The sequence below is a fragment of the Ciconia boyciana genome, chromosome 8, assembly GCF_034638445.1.
Source record: "Ciconia boyciana chromosome 8, ASM3463844v1, whole genome shotgun sequence".
NCBI classification, from domain to species: Eukaryota; Metazoa; Chordata; class Aves; order Ciconiiformes; family Ciconiidae; genus Ciconia; species Ciconia boyciana.
In genome coordinates, this window is record NC_132941.1 from 33586049 (window position 1) to 33607181 (window position 21133).

A 21133-nucleotide genomic window follows, 5' to 3' on the forward strand; every position below is an offset into this window, starting at 1 on the left:
AAAGTTGCAGGCGGCTGAACTTGTGTGAGTTGACAGCTACCTTGTAATGTCTAACAGCGCTGTACGTGCCATGCACACTGATCTGGGCTAGGGCTTTAATAACACTGCCTCTAAAGGCAGCGGCTACACTGATCCAAAAGTGAGTTGTCTCTTACCTCAGCTAGCAGGCTGGGGTAGCAGTGCTGCATGTATGCTGCCTGCATCGCTGTTTGCAGTGCAAGTTTGTGGCCTTTGGGCAACGATGCAGGCAGGGAGCCAGCGCCCATCCTCGTCCTGCAGCGGTTACGCTGCCTGTGGTACCCGAGCAGATTCAAAGCCGCTGCGGTATGCCTGAGGGAGCTGCGGTCCTGCTCCTGCCTTCCGGGCTGCAGCGTGGGCATGCGAATAAAAGGCGCAGGGGATGGTGGTAGGGGGCTTTTATCGTGCCTTGGAGCCAGGCCCTCACCCGGGGCGGTGGGGCTGGCGCTGGGGACGGGCAGGGGCACCAGGCGGGCCGAGCGGCGGGACACCACGGTGAGCGCCGCTCCCCCGCGGCCCCACCGCTGCGCGGGCGACGAGGACGGCTCCTGCCCCGGCTCCGCTGCGGCCGCCCGGCCCCAGGCTGGCGGCGGCCCTCGGCCGGGGACCCGGGTCCGCCTCTCCCCGGCGAGAGCGGAGCGGAGGGAGTCGGCGAGGCCGGGGTCCGCCCGCGGAGCAGCAGCAGGAGGAGGAGGAGGGCCGAGGGGTGAGCGGCCGCCCCACGCCTGCCCCGAGGGGCGGGGGCCGGGCCGGCGGCCGGGGCACCCCCCCCCCCCCGCCCCGGGGCTGCGGGCGGAGGCGGTGGTGGCCCCCGGCGGCTCCTCCCCCCGCCCGAGTTACAACCGGTTCGTGCCGGCACCGGCCGCGGCCGCGCCCCGCCCCGCCGCGCCGCGCCGCGCCGGGGATGCGGGGCTGCCCCGGGTCGCCGGGGGCGGCTCCTGCCCCCCGCCCGGCCGCCCCCGCCCCACGGGCCGCCCGCTGCCACCGGCGCGGGGCGCAGGTAACGGGGACGGCGCCGCCTCGGGGGGACCCGGGCTCCAGCCGGGCCGTGGGGGGCCGGGGGCCGCCCGCGTGGGGCGCCGCCGGGCCGCGGGTGAGGGGAGCGAGGGGGCCGGGCCGGCCGGCGGGAGCCGCGGGGGGCGGTGGGGCTCCCCCACCGGGGCCGCCGCCGCCACCCGGGTCGGCCCGGCTCTCCGGTGGGAGGCCTCGCGGGGCTGTCCCAGCTCCGGGTGTGGGTGCGGGGGGCGGCCGGGCCAGGGCGGTGGCCCTGAGGGGGCTCTGCAGGGGCCTCCGCAGCGCCGGGGCTCCGCGGAAAGGAGCTGGCTCAGGACCTGCCGGCACCCCTGGGTGCCCGCCGGGGCAGCGTCGTCCCTTGTGGTGCCCATCGACGTCCACCCCTCGGTGCCCGCTGTGAGCACGCCTCGGTGCTGGCTGCGGGTACCTCCTGGTGTCCCTTGTGGGTGCCTGCTGGCATCCACTGTGGGCACCCAGCGGTGTCGCGGCGTCGGTGCCTGCTGTGGGCACATGGCAGCGGGCGCCTGTCAGCATCGGTGCGTGCCCGTTGCGGGTGCCCGTCTCGGAGGCCGCGGCTGCCCGGGAGTGGGGCGGCGTGGCGCGACCCTGTCCCGCTGTGTGCGTGGCATGGGGCCGGTGAGGACGACCTTCAGTCATCTCTCAGCGCGCGTTGCTGCGCGGGTGAGCGCTTCCTGTTGAAACGGGTCTGGAGGTGGAAGGCGTCAATGTGTAACGCAGTCCTCTGGAGCGGGGGTGTGGGCTGGACCCCGGGGGCACGGGGAGAGGCGAGGCAAGCTGGGGGCTATAAGAGCCCATCCATCCCCACGGAGGACCTGGCCAAGGGACGCGGACCGGTTGAGAGAGCGGACGCCAAGGGGACCCCTCGCAGGTTGTGATGCGTAAGGCGGCGCACACCGCGCTCTCGTTTTGCAGAGGAGTTCTCCTCTGGTAAATCAAGTTGTCTGGTGGTTTATAGCAGCGCCGGCTTACAACTGTCTGTATGAATGCGTGCTAGTGTCTTGGGGGGGGGGTTTCTATCCCCTCTGGGGCAGTGAGGCTCTGGAAACAGGTAGGACTGGTTCTGCTGAGCTGACAGATTTGTACAAAGCTGGCGGGTTTACGTGCTGCCCTGGTTGATGCTGCTTTATGGGAGCTTATTTTGCACAATGGAAAAACATTATTATGCTATCAGTAAGTTTTGTTCTGGTATTTTGTTTTCTTTTAAACTCCACGCTTCTTCCCTCATCAGGCAGAAATGGAAGGAAATATTCATGTTGATGAGCCTCTTGCATAACTTACAAAAGGGAAAGTAGAGGAGCATGAGAAATAGGTAGACCTGGACGCTGAGAACTGAGAGGGAAATATATATTTATATTCAGTGTGAAAGAACTTGGACAAATATTTAAACATGGGCAGCTACTGTAGTTAGAACATGAGTTAAAGTCCAATGTCATCAAAGTACAGATGCGTCTTTTTCAGTGCATTTAATACAATGCTTATACCGTCATTTAAGTATATATGCAGGCGTTTAGATACAATGGACATGTTAAAAACTGTAATGTATCACTGCCACTCTAATACTCTAGGTGTTACTTGCAAGCTAAGGGTAGCAGAAACTTCAGATGATAATTGGAAGAACATTGCCTGAAAAATAAATAGAAATTTACGTGAAATCTAGCTCAACTTAAAATGAGGGGTGTTACCATTCTGGCTGGTACCGTCTTAATTTGTACCAGTGCCTTGCAAAACTGGAATAGCTGAGTGTTAAACACACAGTTATTCTGCTGACGTCGGCTTTCTTTGCAGCTATGTGCTGCTTGCAGAAAGCAGCATACTTAACCAGACTCCGGTTGCACAAATAACAAACTGGAAACAGTCATATTGCTACTGTCTTTCTCAAGATTCCCTTTCCCACAGATTAATATGAGTTTCTGTGCTGATGGCTAACGTTTCGATCGTACTCCTGTTCTTGAGACCGATTCTTTTTTTGTACTCCTCTGTCATCTTTAAGCCAAATTTTAAGATTTATAGAAAAAGAGCTTGATACTGTGATAAAGCTGCTTAGATAAAAGAAAATAGTTGCAGCCAGACACCTCTCTCTTTCCATATTAAAACTGTTGTTGTTCAGTTCCGTTCTCTAGGGTTTATTTTTGTTGTTGTAAAGGCTTTCATCAAGCAGCTCTCTTCCTCTGATTCTTACTCACAGTGAGTACAACTCGCTGAAAAGCTTTTTCTGACCAAACCTTAAGTTACTGTTTAATTCTTTATGCTTCATTTCTCCATATCAGTGTTTTTGAAGTGACTAGGTTTCCTGGAGCCTGAAACAACATCCTTAGGTTTTGTGAACAGTAAGATTTGTGAAATGGGTCCCACTTGAATCTTAAACCCATGGTTGTTCATCTCTTTCCAGGATCACACAAGTCTTCCTGTCTGGTTCCAAGAGAAAACAAAACCATTAAGTGCTCTTTTCTGTATGTGTTTCTGCTTCTTTATTTTTGATGATCACGGGTATCTGTACAGTCTGTGTCCTCTTTCCACACAGACAGAAAATAGTAAAAGGCACTTTGGATCCCTCCCAAGTCGATGCACAGATTTGATGCCCATGCAGGCAGTGTGGGGAGTAGCGACGGTTTAATTCCTACTGTCGGCTCTTGTCCGTGCTACTAAGCTTTTGTACTACAACTTGTCATTTTCAGGGAGGCATTAAATAAGGTACCAGTAAAAGGTGTATTGATATCCACGGTCCCAGCAGCGGTTTGGTTGACTGGGACATCTTTAACCATGTATCGTAGCAGAGGGCTCTGGGGAACGGGCCTTCAGGGAAGTTAGAAAATATGCCTTATTTTAGGTAATAGGCACACAGCGGTGTGAGGTGAAGGAGCAACCTGCAAGAAAGGGAAGGAAAAGCCAGGTCATGTTGGCTCTTAAGAAGAAACTCTAGGACACTATAGATCTGTTTTCACTTTGAGGACGATTTCTGGGGGAAAAAATGATGGTGGTTTTCACTTTTTGCTTGACAATTACAGACTGTAAATGGCTTGAAGTGTTTAGAAAATAGAGATGTTTTTGCTACCTAAAATCCTGTTATTTAGCTAAAAGGTGCAAAAGAGATCTGTGGTGCAAAATAGGATGTGTCAGGATGTAGGAGGTCAGCTCTTTTGCTGCCGCAAGTTGGGAGCAGTTGGTTAAAGTCAATAAAGCCGTGCAGACTTGCAGCAGATGAGGAACTGATCCAGAGTTTTTTTTAGTCTTTCTGTTAGAAAAGACTATGTGACCTAAGACTACGAAAACTTTTTTCCTCCCCTGCCCTGCCCTCCCTTCCTCCCCATCAAATGTTTAGAATAGCAGAACTGAACTCAGAGTTGTCTCTGTGCCAAATTATAGGGCGTCAATATAGTAGAAATCAATATAACAGCTAAAATGTGTTTGTTTTCTAAAGATTACTTTTTAAATAAATACGAGTTAGGTTTATTCACTGTGTGTTTCCATTATTTTAGTGGGTTTCTGAAAACTTCCTTGCTCAGTGGAACAAGGCACTTCTCAGTGGAAGTGTCTTTTCTTGAAGCTGTTACTTATTTCCACCAGTTTTACTCCAGTCAGGGACAAAACAAGCCAAGTGATGCTTATTTAATGCGCAGAGAGATGCATACATCAGCCCTTTTGGTGACTGCGTACCTATAGTTTAAATATTTTGTGTACAAATACTGGGATCCCCTTTTGTATAAAGGTTATTGTTGCAGGAAAGTACCTATAAGCAGTTTTTTAATGCTTTGATACCTTACGGTATGGTATGATTTCTGTCTACCCCAGCTGTCACCCTTGCATCTGATGTAATCATGGACACTTATCAGACATTTGAGGAAATAAATCAGAGCTTACATTCATAACTGAAACATATAACTTTGTAACATTTGTAACTGGAAATACTGTATCTTGAAGGACTGTCATTATGTTAAAACTGTAAATCACTCCTAAAGGACCTAGAATGTCAAAGTTTATTTTACGTTAGTAGGCAATGTTTTTGTTATTTTGGAGCTCAAGGTTGCTGTCAGCTGTTAGTTAATTGAGGGGGGATCAGTATTTCTCCACTGAGATAACGTGATTACTTCTGAAGGTCCTCTGAAAAGATATTAAAAAGAAGAAATTTAATGTGAAGACACCAGTTTTTCAGACTTGTGTTCACTGTTGCAGTGATACTTCGGCTGAAAACTTGCTTTGCTGCTCTTTTTCTGCAGGTAGAGTCGCCACGTGAAGGTACATTTGTAGGGAGCTGAAAGACTTTTGTGTCATCATCTGTAAGTACCCTCAAAGTAACATTTAAGTGTGTCTGTAAACTAGAACTGACCTTTTTCATGTCTCTATAGTAATTTTTCCTCAAAATTTCATACTGCAGCTTTTTTGCAAGTATTCAATGCAAATTCTTAAATATTGCCTGATCAATGAGTATGGAGAGCTTGAATGGAAGTTCTGTTACTGTCTACTCAATTACACCATTGCTTTCATAAAGCAGTAACTTTTTTCCTTTCACTGAAAAGCTGAAGAACTCCATCTCCTCTGGGTTGTAAGCCAAACAGGCAGTGAGATGCGTTTATTTTTCTGCTTTGCCTCTTGGAGTTTCCAAGAGCAGAACTGTTACTGCAGCAGTCTTAATGCGTAAGCTGTAGTGTGAAGGTGGTCCTGGAGAGTATTTCACGAAGAAAACAGGGTTAAGATCTTATCTGTTTCTGTCTTACAGGGTAAAGGAAATAAAATTGTTGAGAATCACACGTCTGGTTAGTGACAGAGCCAGGAACAGAACATGGGGTTTGTGATCATCACTTCGGCAGATTGCTCCCTGTAGAGAGGGAGGGCAGGTTAGTTGTGTGCATAGGGACTCACGTGTCATTGGAGTCATCCGAACTCCAAAGCAGTTTAGCCTGGAAACTTATAAATTCTTTGCTAGATGTTAGGGGCATCAGTCCCTACATTCACAAACTAGTCTTGAGAAGGTGTGAGGACAGTTATTCAAAGCCATATATGCCTGGGTGATGGATCTTGCCATGCAAAGGAGTAGGATGGTATTTATGGAATCACAAGAAGTGAGTGCCAGTTTCGAGAAGGGTGATATGTGCAAACTGTGCAGAGAGCGGACACTATAACAGGTTATAGGAGATTTTTGTGTGCGTGTTTAATACTGTCATGTCTTGGCATATAAGCCAACACCTGTATACAGTTTTAGAACTCACTTCACTTACTAATGTGTACAAAGTGATTTTTGGATGCATCACTCCTCTACACATCACCTTGTTGACAGAGCAGAGTACTGAACTGTTACTATTTCCAGAATCTCAGTCTTCTGCTTGGCCTGCCCCTCCCAGAGTACACTATCTGGTGGCAAACACCTTGCTAAGCTGCTGAGATTACAACTAAATAGAGATTTTTTTGTGTGTGTGACCTTGAAATACTAATTTTATACTTGTGAATTTTTTTAAAATCCTAAATTATTTATTGAGTTTGTTTTATGCTTGTAGCTTTTCTTATCCTTCAAGCCTATACGCTTCACTCAGGATATCTGAGGGCTTAACAGCTGGTGGCCATGTGGTTCGCTTGTTGAACTGTGGCAGATATTAATGCCTGAGGTCTTCACAAGGCCTTTTTAACACTCAGCAAATGAAATGTTCCCCCTTTCTGTAATACAGTGCTGATGTATGTATGACTTACTAATGCTTTGTGTACTGTTCCTGTGTTATGCAGAAGAGGTAGAAGTACCAAACGGTAACTAATTTTCATTGCCTGTATGCTGTGTTGCATAGATTTCTTGAAGGATGGTTGAAATAAGCCTCTGTTTGAATATGTGCTTCTCTGTACAGCTCACTTGTATTAGCAAACGTAGGTCAGTCACATTTCTAATGCTCTGTTCTGTTTGGGTTTTGTTTACACAGGTCCTGCCCGTACATCTGCATTCATCTGACAAGATGGTATTTCGGAAACCACCAGATGGTGGCTGGGGCTGGGTGATTGTTGTCGTTTCCTTCTTTACTCAGTTCTTGTGTTATGGATCACCGCTGGCGGTGGGAGTCTTGTATTTAGAATGGCTGGATGCTTTTGGAGAAGGGAAAGGCAAGACTGCTTGGGTTGGATCACTAGCAAATGGAATCGGATTGCTTGCCAGTAAGTGTAGATGCAGTATTTATCTTAAATAGAAACGTTTGTTTCTAATAGATGCTTTCATCTGTGTGTGCTTTTGGAATTATATTAAAGACAGCTGCAAGTGATGGAATGAGGATGCTGCATTTTTGTTTTAGGTCAAGATGGGTAAGAAGATTACATTTATAGTTCCACTATACATAAACCAAACCAATATAATGGTAAAAGAGCAATAAAAATATTACCCATAGAAAATTATTGCATTTGAATAAACTAGAAAAACCAAACTCTGTCTGGGAAACTGAATGGTAATTTTGTTGATGGTATTTTTTTATTTTTTTTAATCAGGCTTTAAGACTAACATTTGCATTAGTATCTTTAAAATCAGAGCAACCTGTTAGTCTGAAATGGTTCAAGTGCTTTAAGAAAAAAAAAAAAGTCAATTAAGAAACCAGTTACTCATTTTTCAGCTCTAGAAGTAAACCCACCAGTTAGGGTGGGTGAGGGATTTTTTCCACTGTTTGTTTGAGGAAAAAACTCCCTTTGAAGCCTGGAAAGTTATGGATAACAGTAGCATTAAATAAAACAACTTTACTGGAAGCTTTTCTTTAGTAAGACATGGTCACTTGGAGAGTAACAGTAGGATTTATGGAAATAAAACACCACTTTGAAAGTCCATAGGTCCATTTTGTTTTTGTTGTTTTAATATCAAGCATGGGTTTTAGACTGGGTAATATCACTGACTTCTGCTTTTCAAAGATGCACCATGAGAACTATTATCTTTTTGCTGAATCTGGAAAAAATTGCCTGTCAGCAGAGAAATTGCTACGGGCAAAAGCAATTGCGTGGCTTAATGGACAAAATGCATCTCAGGATTCTGATTAAATCTCTCCTTAAAAGAAAGTTGACGTTCAAATAGTGATACAGACCTGAATAAAGACCACTGCTTTGTATGATGCTATAACTGGCCAGATACTGGTGTCACACTTGTGTTAGGGTCTTATATCACTAGGCAGAATAGAAATGGGCAAAGGCAGGTGTATCATTAACCACAGGAAGACTATATTCAGTCTCAGGGTGTAAGTGGGCAAAGGACTGTAGACTGCTTTTCCATCATACTTTTTTATTTTCCTCTTTTAAGGGCATTAACTCCTATTATTAACGGATCATGACCTAAATAAACTTGAGTGAGAGAATGAAGTGGGGGGAAAAAAAGGCTAAACAAGATAGTTACTGAAGAAAAACTAGGCAGAAGGGGATTGCAAGAGAAGGGGTGAAGAAAAACCCTCTCTCTGGAGACCAGAAGTCTCTGTCTCACTCCTCTGACAACAGCCTCAGCCCCGTTTCTCGTATGTCAACACAATGCTAGTTTCCAGATTTCTTAGTGTCTTCTGTCTTGCCACTGTGAGCAATTGTTATTAGTGTCCTTTATAGCAAATAGAAACTTCAGCGAGTGAATAATACAAACAAAAGGTACTATTATAATTGATTTTGGTATGGAATGATTAAATTACTTGAAATTTTGACAGGTTAGGAGGAACATTGTCAGTGTACTTTTATTCTTTCAGTTTAGGTTTTGGAAGCTTAGTAATCGTTCCTACATTTAATGCCTTTAAAGAAAAGGACAGCAAGGGCCTTTTAATTGCATTGATGTTATCAGAGTTGACTGAAAACAAAATATATGTTCTCTGCTTTATCTGAAATGGAAGCTCCCACTGTCTTATCAAGCTGGGATCTGACCTTAATGATAACTTTACTTAAAGTAAACTTGTTGGAGGGACACTATAACTGTCATAACCTCTACCTAAAACTGGAATGCTCTTGACAAGTTACAATTTTCATGCAGTTTTCATAGCAGGCCTTTTTCAGACCTAGTCCCTAGTGTAAAGAACATATGTGTTTTCAGTGCAAAACTATTGATATAACACATTGCAAATTTAGGCCCTTTTCATGAATATAGGAAAAGAGAACTTGCTTCTGTTCTTATTTCTGCTATTGCAGGTTCCAGTATTATAGGCCAGGTGGGACCATTGTGTGTTGTAGCCTATGTTAAGTAGATGATCGGGCTAATTGAATTTTTCTAAATTAGTCTGTTTTCATGTATGTGAAAAGATATTATCAGTAACTTAACTTAACAATCTCCCCAAGCAAGCTGATTTGAGCAGCAATATTGCATGTATGGATGCTAGTAACGGGACAGCTTCACCCCAAAGCCTTTTGGCAGTCCCCTTGCCTTTTACTGTTCCTAACTTGACTCTTCTAGTATTCGTTGTTCTTTCCCTTCTCCTCCTTTATTTTGGTTTCTAGTCTCTGATCTAGTTATCCAAAGGCATATTTTCAAGTATTGGTACTCTTAAAGCAATCCATGTTGCATGCAGAAAATATTGTAATTCTCATTTGATTTAGAACATGTTCATTTAGTGCATTCTCTCTCTCTTACAGCTTTTCTCAGTAGTTAATTCCCTCCTTAAAATAATGTAATCTTATGATACAAGTTTCTTGGTTTTAGTTTTCAGCTGATGAATAATGTTATCTTTAAGTGGTATATTTTGAAGTGTCTCTGAATAAGTGCGGTGTATGTCTAGAGACTGCAATCAAATTACTTCTAAATTTTCTTTTAAGCCTGTACCTTGATACAGTCGTTTTGCCCTTGATACAAGAGACTTCCGCTCTTTTAATTAAGGCTCTTCTGAAGAGCCATTTAGACTCTTCTGTGAGCCCACTCCAATTTAACATCACCTTTCTGAAGCTGTAGATGCCAGACGGGGAGAAGAATGGCAGTTATGCTAGATTTGCAGCTACATACAGGAAATAAGTTAGTGTCCACTTTCTTAAGGAAGACTTTTCTCACTGATAGCACTGGAAATCATGTTAGCTAGCTTCTGTAACAGTGGAAGGTAGGTCCAGTGACTTTGCTGTATTAGTACTGTAATTTCACCAAAAAGAAGAAAATGTCCTTATATGTATGCCAGCTGGCACAGAAAAAGGTTCTGTGTGTCTTCTCCCCTTCCCTCTGTACATGTAGTCTTGAACATTTCTTAAAGTAGCTGATGCTGGTGAGTCCTTTCACATTTGCTGTATTGGTATCCTTTCTACAATGTTTACTTATGACTTGTGTGAGAGCTAAACTTAGACTCGAGACATAGAAACCCAGTACAGCACCTTGTTTATTGAGATGAATTTCCGAGCCGCCCGGTGTTTGATTTCTGTCCTCTTGCTTGCGGCACAGACAGTGTTGCTAAGGCCAGCGTTCAGCCCTGAGCTGGACTGTGCAGCTCATCAGCTGGAAAAGGGAATGGGACAGGTTGATCTCTTCCTTGCAGGATGACTTGAGTTATAACTTTCTGTGATGTGACCTTACAGTGTATTGGAAGAAATGTGCCCAAAACAGTGAAAGAAAAGCATCAGTGTTATTGTACAGGGCCGTGGTGAGACCTCCCCTACAATACTAGGTGTCATAATGCTGGTCAGGCTATAGGGGATGCGGCACATGGCTCCACGGACGATGTAGGGCTTGTTGCATAGGAAGAAATTGAAAGAGCTTAGCATGTTTCCCCTACTAAAAGCGGCCAGAGGAGGCTATTTGTTATGTTGTCGAAGATCATGCATTTCTCCTGCACCACGTGTTCTTAATTTTATATCCATTTCAGGCCTGAAATTAAATTCGATCCGTTACACTTGTTAAAAGCAAAACAGACAAGGACTTTGGCACCCATAATTGGCACCAAAGCTGTTTATAGTAAGAGTTGACTTCACAGTATTTGGCATAGCAGGAGACATCAGCAATATGTCTCCCATTCCCACTCCCCTTTATTAATGGAGAAGGAACAAAGGGAAGGTTCTCCCTTGAAAGGCATGTCTTGGTAAATTAATGGGGTGTTTCTGCTGATCTGAGGCGTTCAGTGTTAAATGTTTAAAAAGCTTAATTTTGTGTTTTCAAGCAATATTTTTACAACTCTCAGCTCAACTTGCAGCATCTACACACTTTTGGACAAAAACCTTGCACATAGGTAGCCCCTGCTGTAAGCTATGGAAGCATAGTCTGTGGGCAGGGGAGAGGGTGTCCCAAAGATTCCTCTAAAGAGGAGCCCAGTTCATTTAATAACTTTATCAGAAAGGAGCAGTCCTTTCAACCCATTGAGAGTTGGTTGCTGTTCAGTGTAAAAAGGCTTTTTCTGGTCTATATTCTTATCCAAAGTACAAACACTTGGAGAATATTATATTTATTATGACCAGGTTTTAGCAATGCATTTAATATGCAAAAAGTATTCTTGTGTTCTGTCCAGTGGATTTTATGTGCAGTCCATGAGCATTGCTTCTACTCTACAGTTTCAACAGGCTTGAACAGATACCAGCAAGTAGGGTGGGTCAGATTAATGCAGGTGATAAGAAAAAGAACTTAGTTGTCCTGTATTGTTTGTTTAACAAAAGGTTTTGTATGCGTATGAGGTGAGGGAGGGAAGACCCTTGAGATGGGCAAGTGGAGGGAAGGGAGTGTTAGTTTGCAGAATTTTTCTCTTCATGCGAGAAGGTTGTGGAAGAGAGTCTTAGTTCTTGATGTTCGTTAAACAAAACGACTTCGTACTTGTCAGGAGATCAGAAAATTGCGGTAGTTGTGAAGTTCCTGTGTGAGCAGCAGATGGCTTGTTTTCACATCTCAGGAAGGACTCAATGTCACATCCAGGTCTCACTGAGGGTAAAGTCTTTTATTCAAAAAAATCTTAATGAAAATATCAATGTACAAATGATTCTTCCTAGGAGTTCTTCCTCTTTGGTCTCTCTGCATGAAGATCTACTGTGAGAACCCATCTTCTTTCTGCTGTTTCTTCCCATTTTGTCTAGGGATCTTCTTGACTGCTCCCCTGCAGAGCCTGGTAATTGTATTACTGTCTGCCAAGCCTTGACAAGTTGTGTGCAGAAGAGCGCTGGCTGTGCCTGTGCTGGCTTCGAAGTCTTTCAGAACAATACAGTTTTTTTCCTGGATGTAGCCGTCATTCTTATAAACTGGGCTGCTATCTTTTTTTGATAGAGTTTGGTCTAGTTTTAAGATACATCATTTGGAAGAAAAAAAGCCCCAGGGATTTTATTTGTAAAAGAGGTAAATGTTTATCAATGTCTTCAAATATTATTCTAATACCAGTGCTAACCCCTGGAGTTGCTTGGCAAACTGAACAAAATTCTGGCTTAAAAGCCATTTTCCATGCTTACTGTTGAGGATTGCCACTGGGATTTTATTTTTGTTGTTCACGTTATGATGAGAAATACGTTATCAGTGGAAGGATCTTTCTGAAAGAGAGTCAATGAAATGAAAACCCTTATACTGCCTGAAGAGCTGTTTCCTATGCCGCTGTATGTAGACTCTTACATTCTTCAGAATGTCCACTTTGAACAAAATCCACAGGGCAGGAGTTCACAGAGCAAGTCTCAGTCCCACTCTGGGAAAGTTGAATGTTTGACCAGAATTAACTGCCTTGAACCCATTGTGCTTGAGTTACTTGTAGAGAATAACATGTTTGTGTACAGTGAACTCCTGTGCAAATACCATGGTAATAACCAAAGGTACTGTGCCTGGTCAAAAAAAAAAAAGCCAGCTCTTTGGGAAACAGAGAAGGAGAAGGAATGCGAGGAGGCAGGGAAAAGAACAAAGATGCTGACTGTCATGGGGGTTTTCTTTTGTGACTTTTATTTTCTAGCAGTACGATGAGGGGAGTGTGAAAGTAAGGCCTAGTGTGAAGGGGAAGATGGAGCTGTTTTTCTGCTCGTCCTGGAAACCTATAATAACTGTTTTAATACTTATACTGGCGTTCCTTCTTATAAACAGGGTCATTGCTGAGCTGCCAGATCTCTTGCTGTGTGAGATGACACATTAATACTGAGCTTATTGGAGCAGGTTCTTCAGTTTTGTGCAGGTTGTTTTCCATTGCAGAGCAAAAAGATCTCTTTGTACTTCCTGTTCTTCTTTGGGATTATTTTTTGTAAGTGGGAGAAACTGGAAGAGCATCTCCTTGGACCCTGTCAGAGATGCTTTTGATGGTGTTCCAGAGGAGACTGTCCTTGTCAGATTATGGAGACGTGTTTTTCAGCTCTGTATCTCCCTTGTCCTGGCTTGGGGTCAGAGGGTCCAGCTTCACCTTGGATCCTCTAGTAGCAATCAGTGCAGTCTGTACCAGTACCACTACCCCAGGCTGGAGAGAGATGTTCTGAAAGTAGCTGTGTTGAAATATAGAGAGCAGGTGGAAGGGAAATACTGTTTGCTTTAGGAAGGTAGTGGGTGAGAAATAAAGAATAGAAAGAGTGCAAATTCCTCTGCTTAATTGAATTATGTTATCACTACCTAATGTTCTTATAGTGTAAAAGAATTTTTTATGTAATACAGATTCAATCCTTTGTTTATTTTTAAATCCCGTGGTTTTAGGAAACATACCAATCTTAATTTGCCAGTTCTAATAATTAATTCTAAGAATCAGCAGCGATCTAACACTCTCAGCTTTTGTTCTCGGCAAGCTGCTCTGCCCAAGTTATTCTGGCTGTCTTTCATTCCCACAGTGTGCTGACTCTTGAGAAGCAGCGAGCGCTTACATCTTCCTTTTTCATCGTTTCCAAAATCCAAATAAGCCCCACTTCCCCAGAAGATTTTTCTTGATGATTCTTTAACTCTGACTCTTTGCCTGGATGAGCCCCAATTCAGACTCGCTTCCCTTTACGTTCCCTAGGTAGATAGCTCTTACGTAGGGCAAAAGTTCTGACCTGCCTTGCCTTTGAGAATCATTTCACCTGCTAACGAGTCTGTGCTCCTGCCTGCCAGAACTGCTTGTCCCAGGGCTGGTAACCACACAAAAATCTTGCCTACATTCCCAGCTGCTAGCTCCTGTCTGCAAACCCAGGCAAGCACCGTCCTCAGCTCCAACTGTTGTTCACCTCATATCACCTCTCTGGGCTCATCTCCCATCTGTTGGGAATCGCAGTTATGTGTGAGTCAGGGAGGACCAACCTTAACAAACGGCAGATTCCAAAGTTACTGCTTTTGCAGATCGTTTTGACCATGGAGTGTCTTTATATCACTGCGAATGTGATACAAAAGTGGTGGTGGTGGTGGGGTTGTTGGTTTTTAAATAATGTCATTCATCTGTGTATCTAACTTCTAATCTCAGAGTTGCTGAGTTTGGGATCTTGGGGCTAATATATAAGTCTATGTATGAATGTTTGGAACTGCAGGGTTTCAGATGAGAGATTGTTTTTTGCAAGCCAAGTCCCTTGCTGGTTGCTTCTTTATGCAAGGCACCAAGCTTGCACACTACTTCAGACTAAAAGGTGTATTCCAGGTCACACAACTGAAAATAAGTGCTTGTTGTACAACTTCTGTGAGGGGAGAACTGGCTGAGCAGAGGCAGAGTATGAAGGTTGCCTGCACTTTGTTCTTGAACAACTAACCAACCAAGACACATTGGGCGGGTAAGGAGAGGAAGAAACCTCTTCCGAACTTCATGAACTTTGCTCTGGACGTTCTCAATAAATGCCTTCTAGTTTCCATAGTTTTACAGTAGAAACCAAGATAAGTAGTAAACAGTTATTTGGTAGAATACTAACTGGCCGGTATTTAATTCCCTAGAAAATTAGGGAAGAGTACTGTTTGTCTTTATCTGGTATATCAGCAGATATTTCCTCTATGACAGCACCAGGTGGCATTCTTACCATGATTATGATCAGAAGTTACTATTTTCCATTTCAGTTTTATAAATCTCATCTTATATCAAGATGAATACACATACTGTCTTTTCTGAAACACAGTTTTTGGGCTCTGTCAAAAAATACCCGCTTAGTTAAAACCTGGCTGATGGTCTAACTTCTTTTGGTACCTAAAGAGGAAGATTCTTTTCAGAACCTTTGTACAAGTCCTTAGGTGTGCAGTGACAGTGTTACAGTCTGGTATGTATGTATCATCCTGTATTTAAAGAATGTTTTGCTTGCTCTCTCCCTCCCAACCTTGGTACCATTTCATGGTCTTGATGTCAGTTTCTCCTTGAGCAAAAATCTTGCAAGCCTGATCTTGTATGTTTTTTTGTAACTGACTTTTAAAGAATCCTGTAAATATAAATAATTGTCTCAAGAAACTTTTCCATAGACTGAGATTTTTTAGAAGTTCTTACTGGTGCTGCTATTTACTAGGAATGTTTTTTCTGCTTGTCCTCTAGGTCCTGTCTGCAGTATATGCGTATCATCTTTTGGAGCAAGACCAGTAGCAATTTTCAGTGGCTTTATGGTGGCCGGGGGCCTCATGATGAGCAGTTTTGCACCTAACATATACTTTCTATATATTTCATATGGGATTGTTGTTGGTAAGAAACACTTCTCCTTCTTATAGAGACTTAATCTATTATTTTCAGTCTTGGTTTATGAATCTGAAATGGGAAGCTGATTCACAGAGGCAGCAGTAGTCTGGGACTTGATTTATCAAGGAATATTTTACTTTGGGGCGGGGAGGGGTGTTGCACAGGCAGACTGTTACCATGTAGTGAAAGATAAAAGTAATGCATGTGTTCATCAGGGTTTGAAAACAGTTTGTCCTCTGTTGATGTGATTGTTAGAGATGGAGAAGCTGAGGTTTTACCTAAGGTGTGGAATAAAGCAGGTCTTCTGCAGGGGTGAAGTGCCAGTCTTAAAGGAATAACATCTCTTCAGGAGTTTTGTCACGTACTCATTCTAATTTGATAAATTAGGGATCATTAGGGAGCAATGTTGTTCTCCACATAACTGGATTCAACCTAAAACGCTGTGCTAAAGGCGTGAATGTCCTGTTCTCCTGGCAGGTGGTGACCTGCCCCTCTGTGCTGCAGAGGGCTGCTGTGGGTGGTTTATCAAATTAACTGTGTCAGGAATCCGGGCACCTCTCTGGCCAGCAGGCACCCAGCAGTGTGCTGGCTCGGGCACAGTGCCACATGGACACAGCTCTGCTCTTTTCTGGGGCCAGCCGCTGGCCTGAAAGCCATGTAACCCTTCCACGTAGCACAGAACCTGAGCTGGTGAACTCCTCAAACCCAGCCTGCTCCACGCAGGTTCTGTAGCCGGGGATGGCTGGGGGAGATGGGACAGTGCAGGCAGCCTAAAGGCCCTGTCAGTATGAGGCTTGTGTGGCTGGTGCTGAGCCAGAGTTAAAAGGTACCTCTGTGCCTAGGGTACACTACTGTATTATTTGGGGAATAAGAAGGGGCATTCATTTCCCAGAGTATGTTGCATGCTTTATTTCTAACTCTTTTTCTCAAGGGCTTGGATGTGGCCTTTTGTATACCGCAACAGTTACCATCACTTGCCACTATTTTGACAAACGCAGAGGCCTTGCACTTGGTCTGATTTCAACAGGTATGACTTCTAATTGTCATTCTGTCTCACTTTTCAACTCTGATAGAGCTACCATTACCTTGGCAATAAAACCCAGGAGATTATATTTTTCTCAGTTACTTCCTGAAGTACTTCTTAAGTCAAAACAGCAGTAGCAATGAACAGATAAAATCAGGCTTCAGATAAAATAGTAACTACACTTGCAGATGTACGGTATGGGTTACCCGTACAGATGAGAAAAGGATATTCACTAAAATGAAAGCAGACTCATGAGTAGCTTGGGCTGTATGCCATGGGTGATGAGAGGGGAAACTTTCCACAGAGCTCTCTTCTTTCTTACACAAGATCAGAGGTGAGAAAGAGATTGGAGATGCAGGATGTAAATGCTGGATCACCATAACCTCAACATTAGCTGTATCTTTAAAGGAGTAGCTGAAGTTTGGGCTTACATTTTTAATATTTTTTCATTTTCAATCTAAGAGGAGACTAAATTCGGAATCTTCCTAAAGCTCATCCCAGCTTTTTGTCCATGTATGTTAAACAGATTCTAGAAAAATGAACCTCTGATAATACAAGGAAAATTCTCAAGTAGCTGTTAGTGAGGAGAGGCCTGGTCAGTACAGTCAGTGTTGTGAGATATTAATGCCAGATCCACACCAATGGAATAAAGGGGGACTTCTGCAGAAATGTTCCTTGGAATTATTTTCAGTGGCTTTTTTGGGATTCCAGGTGGTTTGCCTTAAGGCCTGATCTTATTGAGCCCTGGTTAATTTTAGTATCTGGAAGACAACAGATCTGAATGTTATAATTATTTTTTGCTGTGTTTAGCACTGAAGTATATAAATGGCTTTAATATAACCTAGAGGCAGTCTTCAGCAACTAATTTTAAAGTTTGTCTTTAAATTGACTTGAAAAACCAATGCTCTGTATTTGTGAGTGGACATCCATTGATTACAATGGATCTACGCTCACTTCAACTGAGAGTTTTTTCTTTAAATTGATGGGATTGCATAAAATGCTTGTGTTCACAGTAATTGCTTACTCTTCAGTGTTTTCTTCTGAATAGCTGAATTTCTCAAATGCATGTTTGGCCCTGCAGAGCTTCAGAAATGCCTTTGGAGTAAACTCCCGCCATGTAAGCCCCCTTCCTTAAACACCAAGCAGTCAAGGGCTGTTTCTAGGAGGGCTCTTGGTGAACCCCTGGTCTGTTCCTGCCTTAGAGGAGGAAGGTGGCAGCGAGGAGGAGAAAGGGGAAATTGTTGGTGTGTGAAATTCTAACTGTGCTAATGCAAAATGGTACCTGAAGGGATACATGTGTGTGACTGCATGGCAGAAGGATGGCTTAATAGTTCTTTGATGTTTTTCATCAGATATAGTATTGATCCTACTTGTTTCTAAAGTGTCTGCTAGTGTTAATCATCATGAATTGTTCAGATATTTTGAAAGGCTTTTTATTTTGTGCATACTCAATAAGGAAACTGTAACTTCAAGAGGGATGGTAACTTACTAGTTCGTTGACTGGGGAGAGAGGAGCACAAATGACTTACCATTCCTGTGACAGTGTATTTGTAGCTGCTGAAATGTAGACGTTTGTTAGTGTTGAAGAATGTTCTCAGTTCTTCAGTTTAAACTGATCTTATTTTCCTTTTATAGGCTCAAGTGTTGGACTCTTTATATATGCAGCATTGCAAAGAGAGCTTATTGATCTATATGGACTGGATGGTTGTCTGCTAATAGTTGGCGCACTGTCTCTAAATATATTAGCATGTGGCAGCCTAATGAGACCATTGGAGTCATTTGATTCCCCTCCACCAGAAAAAACATGTGTAGACAAAGTTCCAGATCAATTTTTTGTTTACCATGAAAAAGAAAAGACTGTTGAAGAAAATATAAGCATCCTTGAAAAGGGCTACGTTGATGAAAAATGTGCAAACAATATACCTGATTACAAACAGGATATAATTTTAAATAAGAATGTATTAAGCTCAATAAATGTAAATGAGAAAGACACTTATAAAAAGAAAGTTGTAGAACAGACAAACTTCTGCAAGCAACTCGCCAAAAGGAAGTGGCAGCTCTATTTGAACTACTGGGAGGAAACCGTGGTTCTTTTTAAGAACAAAGTATTTTCAGCTCTCTTTGTTGCCATCTTGCTCTTTGATATTGGTGGATTTCCTCCTTCTCTGCTCATGGAAGATGTAGCAAGAAGTGCAAACATTAATGAAGATGACTATCATATGCCCCTTATTTCCATTATAGGCATTATGACCGCTGTTGGCAAACTTACTTTAGGAATATTGGCAGATTTTAAGTGGGTTAACACTTTATATCTATATGTAACTACCTTACTAATGACAGGAGTGGCCTTGTTTGCAATTCCGTTTGCCAAAAGTTACCTTACATTAGCGATGCTTTCTGGGATTTTGGGTTTTCTGACTGGGAACTGGTCAATTTTTCCGTATGTAACAACAAAGACTGTGGGAATTGAGAAACTGACTCATGCGTATGGGATATTGATGTTCTTTGCTGGACTTGGAAATAGCCTCGGACCACCAATTGTAGGTAAGATCAAGGTAGACACTATAAAATGAACATGAGCTTGTCAGGACCAGGCAGAATTAATTTGCATGCAAGTAGTTCTAGTTGGTCCTAATAATAATGGAAAGATGAAATCAAAATCTTCAACAAAAATTAAAGCCTGTTTTGCTTGAGCTGGCCAAGCTGATTGTATTCTTGTTTTGGCTTTGATGAAAAGCACGTTTCATGTCTAAGTGGTCAAGCTGCATTTTAGATTTGGCCTTTTTTTGTTGGTGGTGGTTTTTTTAATGATGTTTCTCTAACTTACAGCGCTGTGTTACATTTAACTTCTCACTGATGCGCTTCTCTCTTATTTTCACCCTCAGGTTGGTTTTACGACTGGACACAGGAGTATGACACTGCATTCTATTTCAGTGGCTTTTGTGTCTTACTGGGTGGATTTCTTCTGCTGTTGGCAGCGTTACCCTGCTGGAATGCCTGTACCACTCAGAGCTCAAAGCTGCCTCCAAATACTTACTCCTACAAAGTTGCATCTAGAGCTTAGGTGACAACTGGAAAACACTTTGCGCTTTTTTATATTATATAGCAAAGTATTTTAGTAATTTTCCACTTATTTATGAAGCCCAAAAATCCTCTTCCACTAGAAAAATTCCATTGTTGCTTGTTGTTCAGTTCCTTTTTCTTCTATTTCTTTTTTATTTTATTTTTAAGAACAGTCTTATTTTGTCTACTATGCACTGTGTTTTCAGCCTTTGTCTACTGTAATTTCCTTTCACCCTGCAAAGGGTATACTCTGCTGTATTATCAGCTGTACTTTTTTTTTTTTTTTAAGGGGAGTGGTGCAGAGGGGTGAAAACTTTGAAGTAAAAATGAAGGCCTGTTCCTTATAGGAGAAGGCTGGCATGCCTGTCACCTTTTATAGGTCTTTGAATTGCACAATCAGACTTTACAAAACAAAAATTTGCCTTATTAGAATGTAATACTGTGGCAAGGTGCTTATAACATCATGCTTAGATTAACTTTTTGTCTTTTTAAAGTTTCTCCAATTTACAATGAAGTGCCAATTGGGGTGGGGGGAAGAGAGGGAACAAAACCAACCTTGTGTTGCATAACTGAAGTGAACTTTACGATGAAAGTAAAGAGTCTTACTACCACTGCAACTAAGAACTATGTTTATAAATATTGCACATTTTGTGAAGTCTGTTTATAAAACTGTTGAACCAAAACCTTTTAAACCAAGGAATAAATATGATTGTTGAAACCATGAAAAGAAATGCTGACTTGATTATATGCAAGTTCATAATCTTTGGATCGGAGTTGGAGATGTGCTCACAGAAGCCCACTGGTGAGTGTTTCTAAGCAAGTCACCTGCAGTCTGGCAGTACTGGGAGCATCTGTTGTTGCACAACTACAGTTTAGTAGGTTGAACCTGCTGCGGAGAGCTTAGTAGTAGAGCGTTCAACAAGGTAGACCTGATGATAAAAGGAAAAATGTGACAGCGATGTCATCTGTGCTCTGTCATTTTTGAAATGGACATAGCGAGGAGAAAAGTTAGTAACAGGGAGCAAGAAAAAGCATGGGGGAGGGATAACAGAAGAGGTACGGGGGAAGTTGAGGTGGAAGGAATTGCAACGCTTTCAACACCAAACAGGCCAATGAAGAGGGAGCCCCTGAAACCCACTGCGTGGATACTTTCTAGCTGCAGGCTAGCTCTGTGTGTGTGTTGGGTTTTTGCTTTTGTTTAGCCCAAGGCTGGCGCGACTTGGGGGGGAACGCTGTGTGAGGTTGAAGTCTTTCCTGAGCCAGGCAGGTGCTACAGCAAAGGCTAGCTCTGCACTGCCCTGCACGCCCTGTGCAATAGCTTTTGCTTCCGTAGCTGCTCCCGTGCCAAAGATGTGTCCGGTTGCTCTTGCGTAGTAGTCACAGAAATCTATCCACTTGTGGCACATGCTATGTGCTTTGGCTTCTTGCTGTAGGTTTAAAGTTTAGTGGAGCATGTTGGGAAGCCTTGGATGAGGTAGAAGTTCTTAGTCCTGAGTTACACCCTGTGTGGTGGTTGCCTGCAAATGCCCAAGTAGTCCTCAGCAATTCTATGTGCCTC

General features: G+C 43.3%; 1 protein-coding gene across 2 annotated transcripts; it reads left to right on the forward strand.

Moving 5' to 3' along the window:
• The first annotated feature begins 886 nt into the window (after positions 1-886).
• Positions 887-20311, forward strand: SLC16A9 (solute carrier family 16 member 9). Of its 2 annotated transcripts, none has more exons than XM_072870513.1 (8): positions 887-1018; positions 5268-5327; positions 5768-5885; positions 6954-7182; positions 15351-15494; positions 16420-16515; positions 18148-19056; positions 19398-20311. In XM_072870513.1, the coding sequence occupies exons 4-8, from the start codon at positions 6987-6989 to the stop codon at positions 19574-19576; spliced, it is 1524 nt and encodes a 507-aa protein (XP_072726614.1). In that variant the 5' UTR covers positions 887-1018; positions 5268-5327; positions 5768-5885; positions 6954-6986; the 3' UTR covers positions 19577-20311. The 2 variants fall into 2 exon arrangements, with proteins under 2 accessions (XP_072726614.1, XP_072726615.1); XM_072870514.1 differs by lacking the exon at positions 887-1018 and adding an exon at positions 1178-1713.
• Positions 20312-21133: the final 822 nt, after the last annotated feature.

Coding starts and splice junctions, on each gene's coding strand:
- SLC16A9 (XM_072870513.1), top strand. CDS start 6,987: ATGGTATTTCGGAAACCACCAGATGGTGGCTGGGGCTGGGTGATTGTT. Junction 7,183..15,350: donor TGGAATCGGATTGCTTGCCA/GTAAGTGTAGAT, acceptor CTTGTCCTCTAG/GTCCTGTCTGCAGTATATGC. Junction 16,516..18,147: donor ACTTGGTCTGATTTCAACAG/GTATGACTTCTA, acceptor TTCCTTTTATAG/GCTCAAGTGTTGGACTCTTT.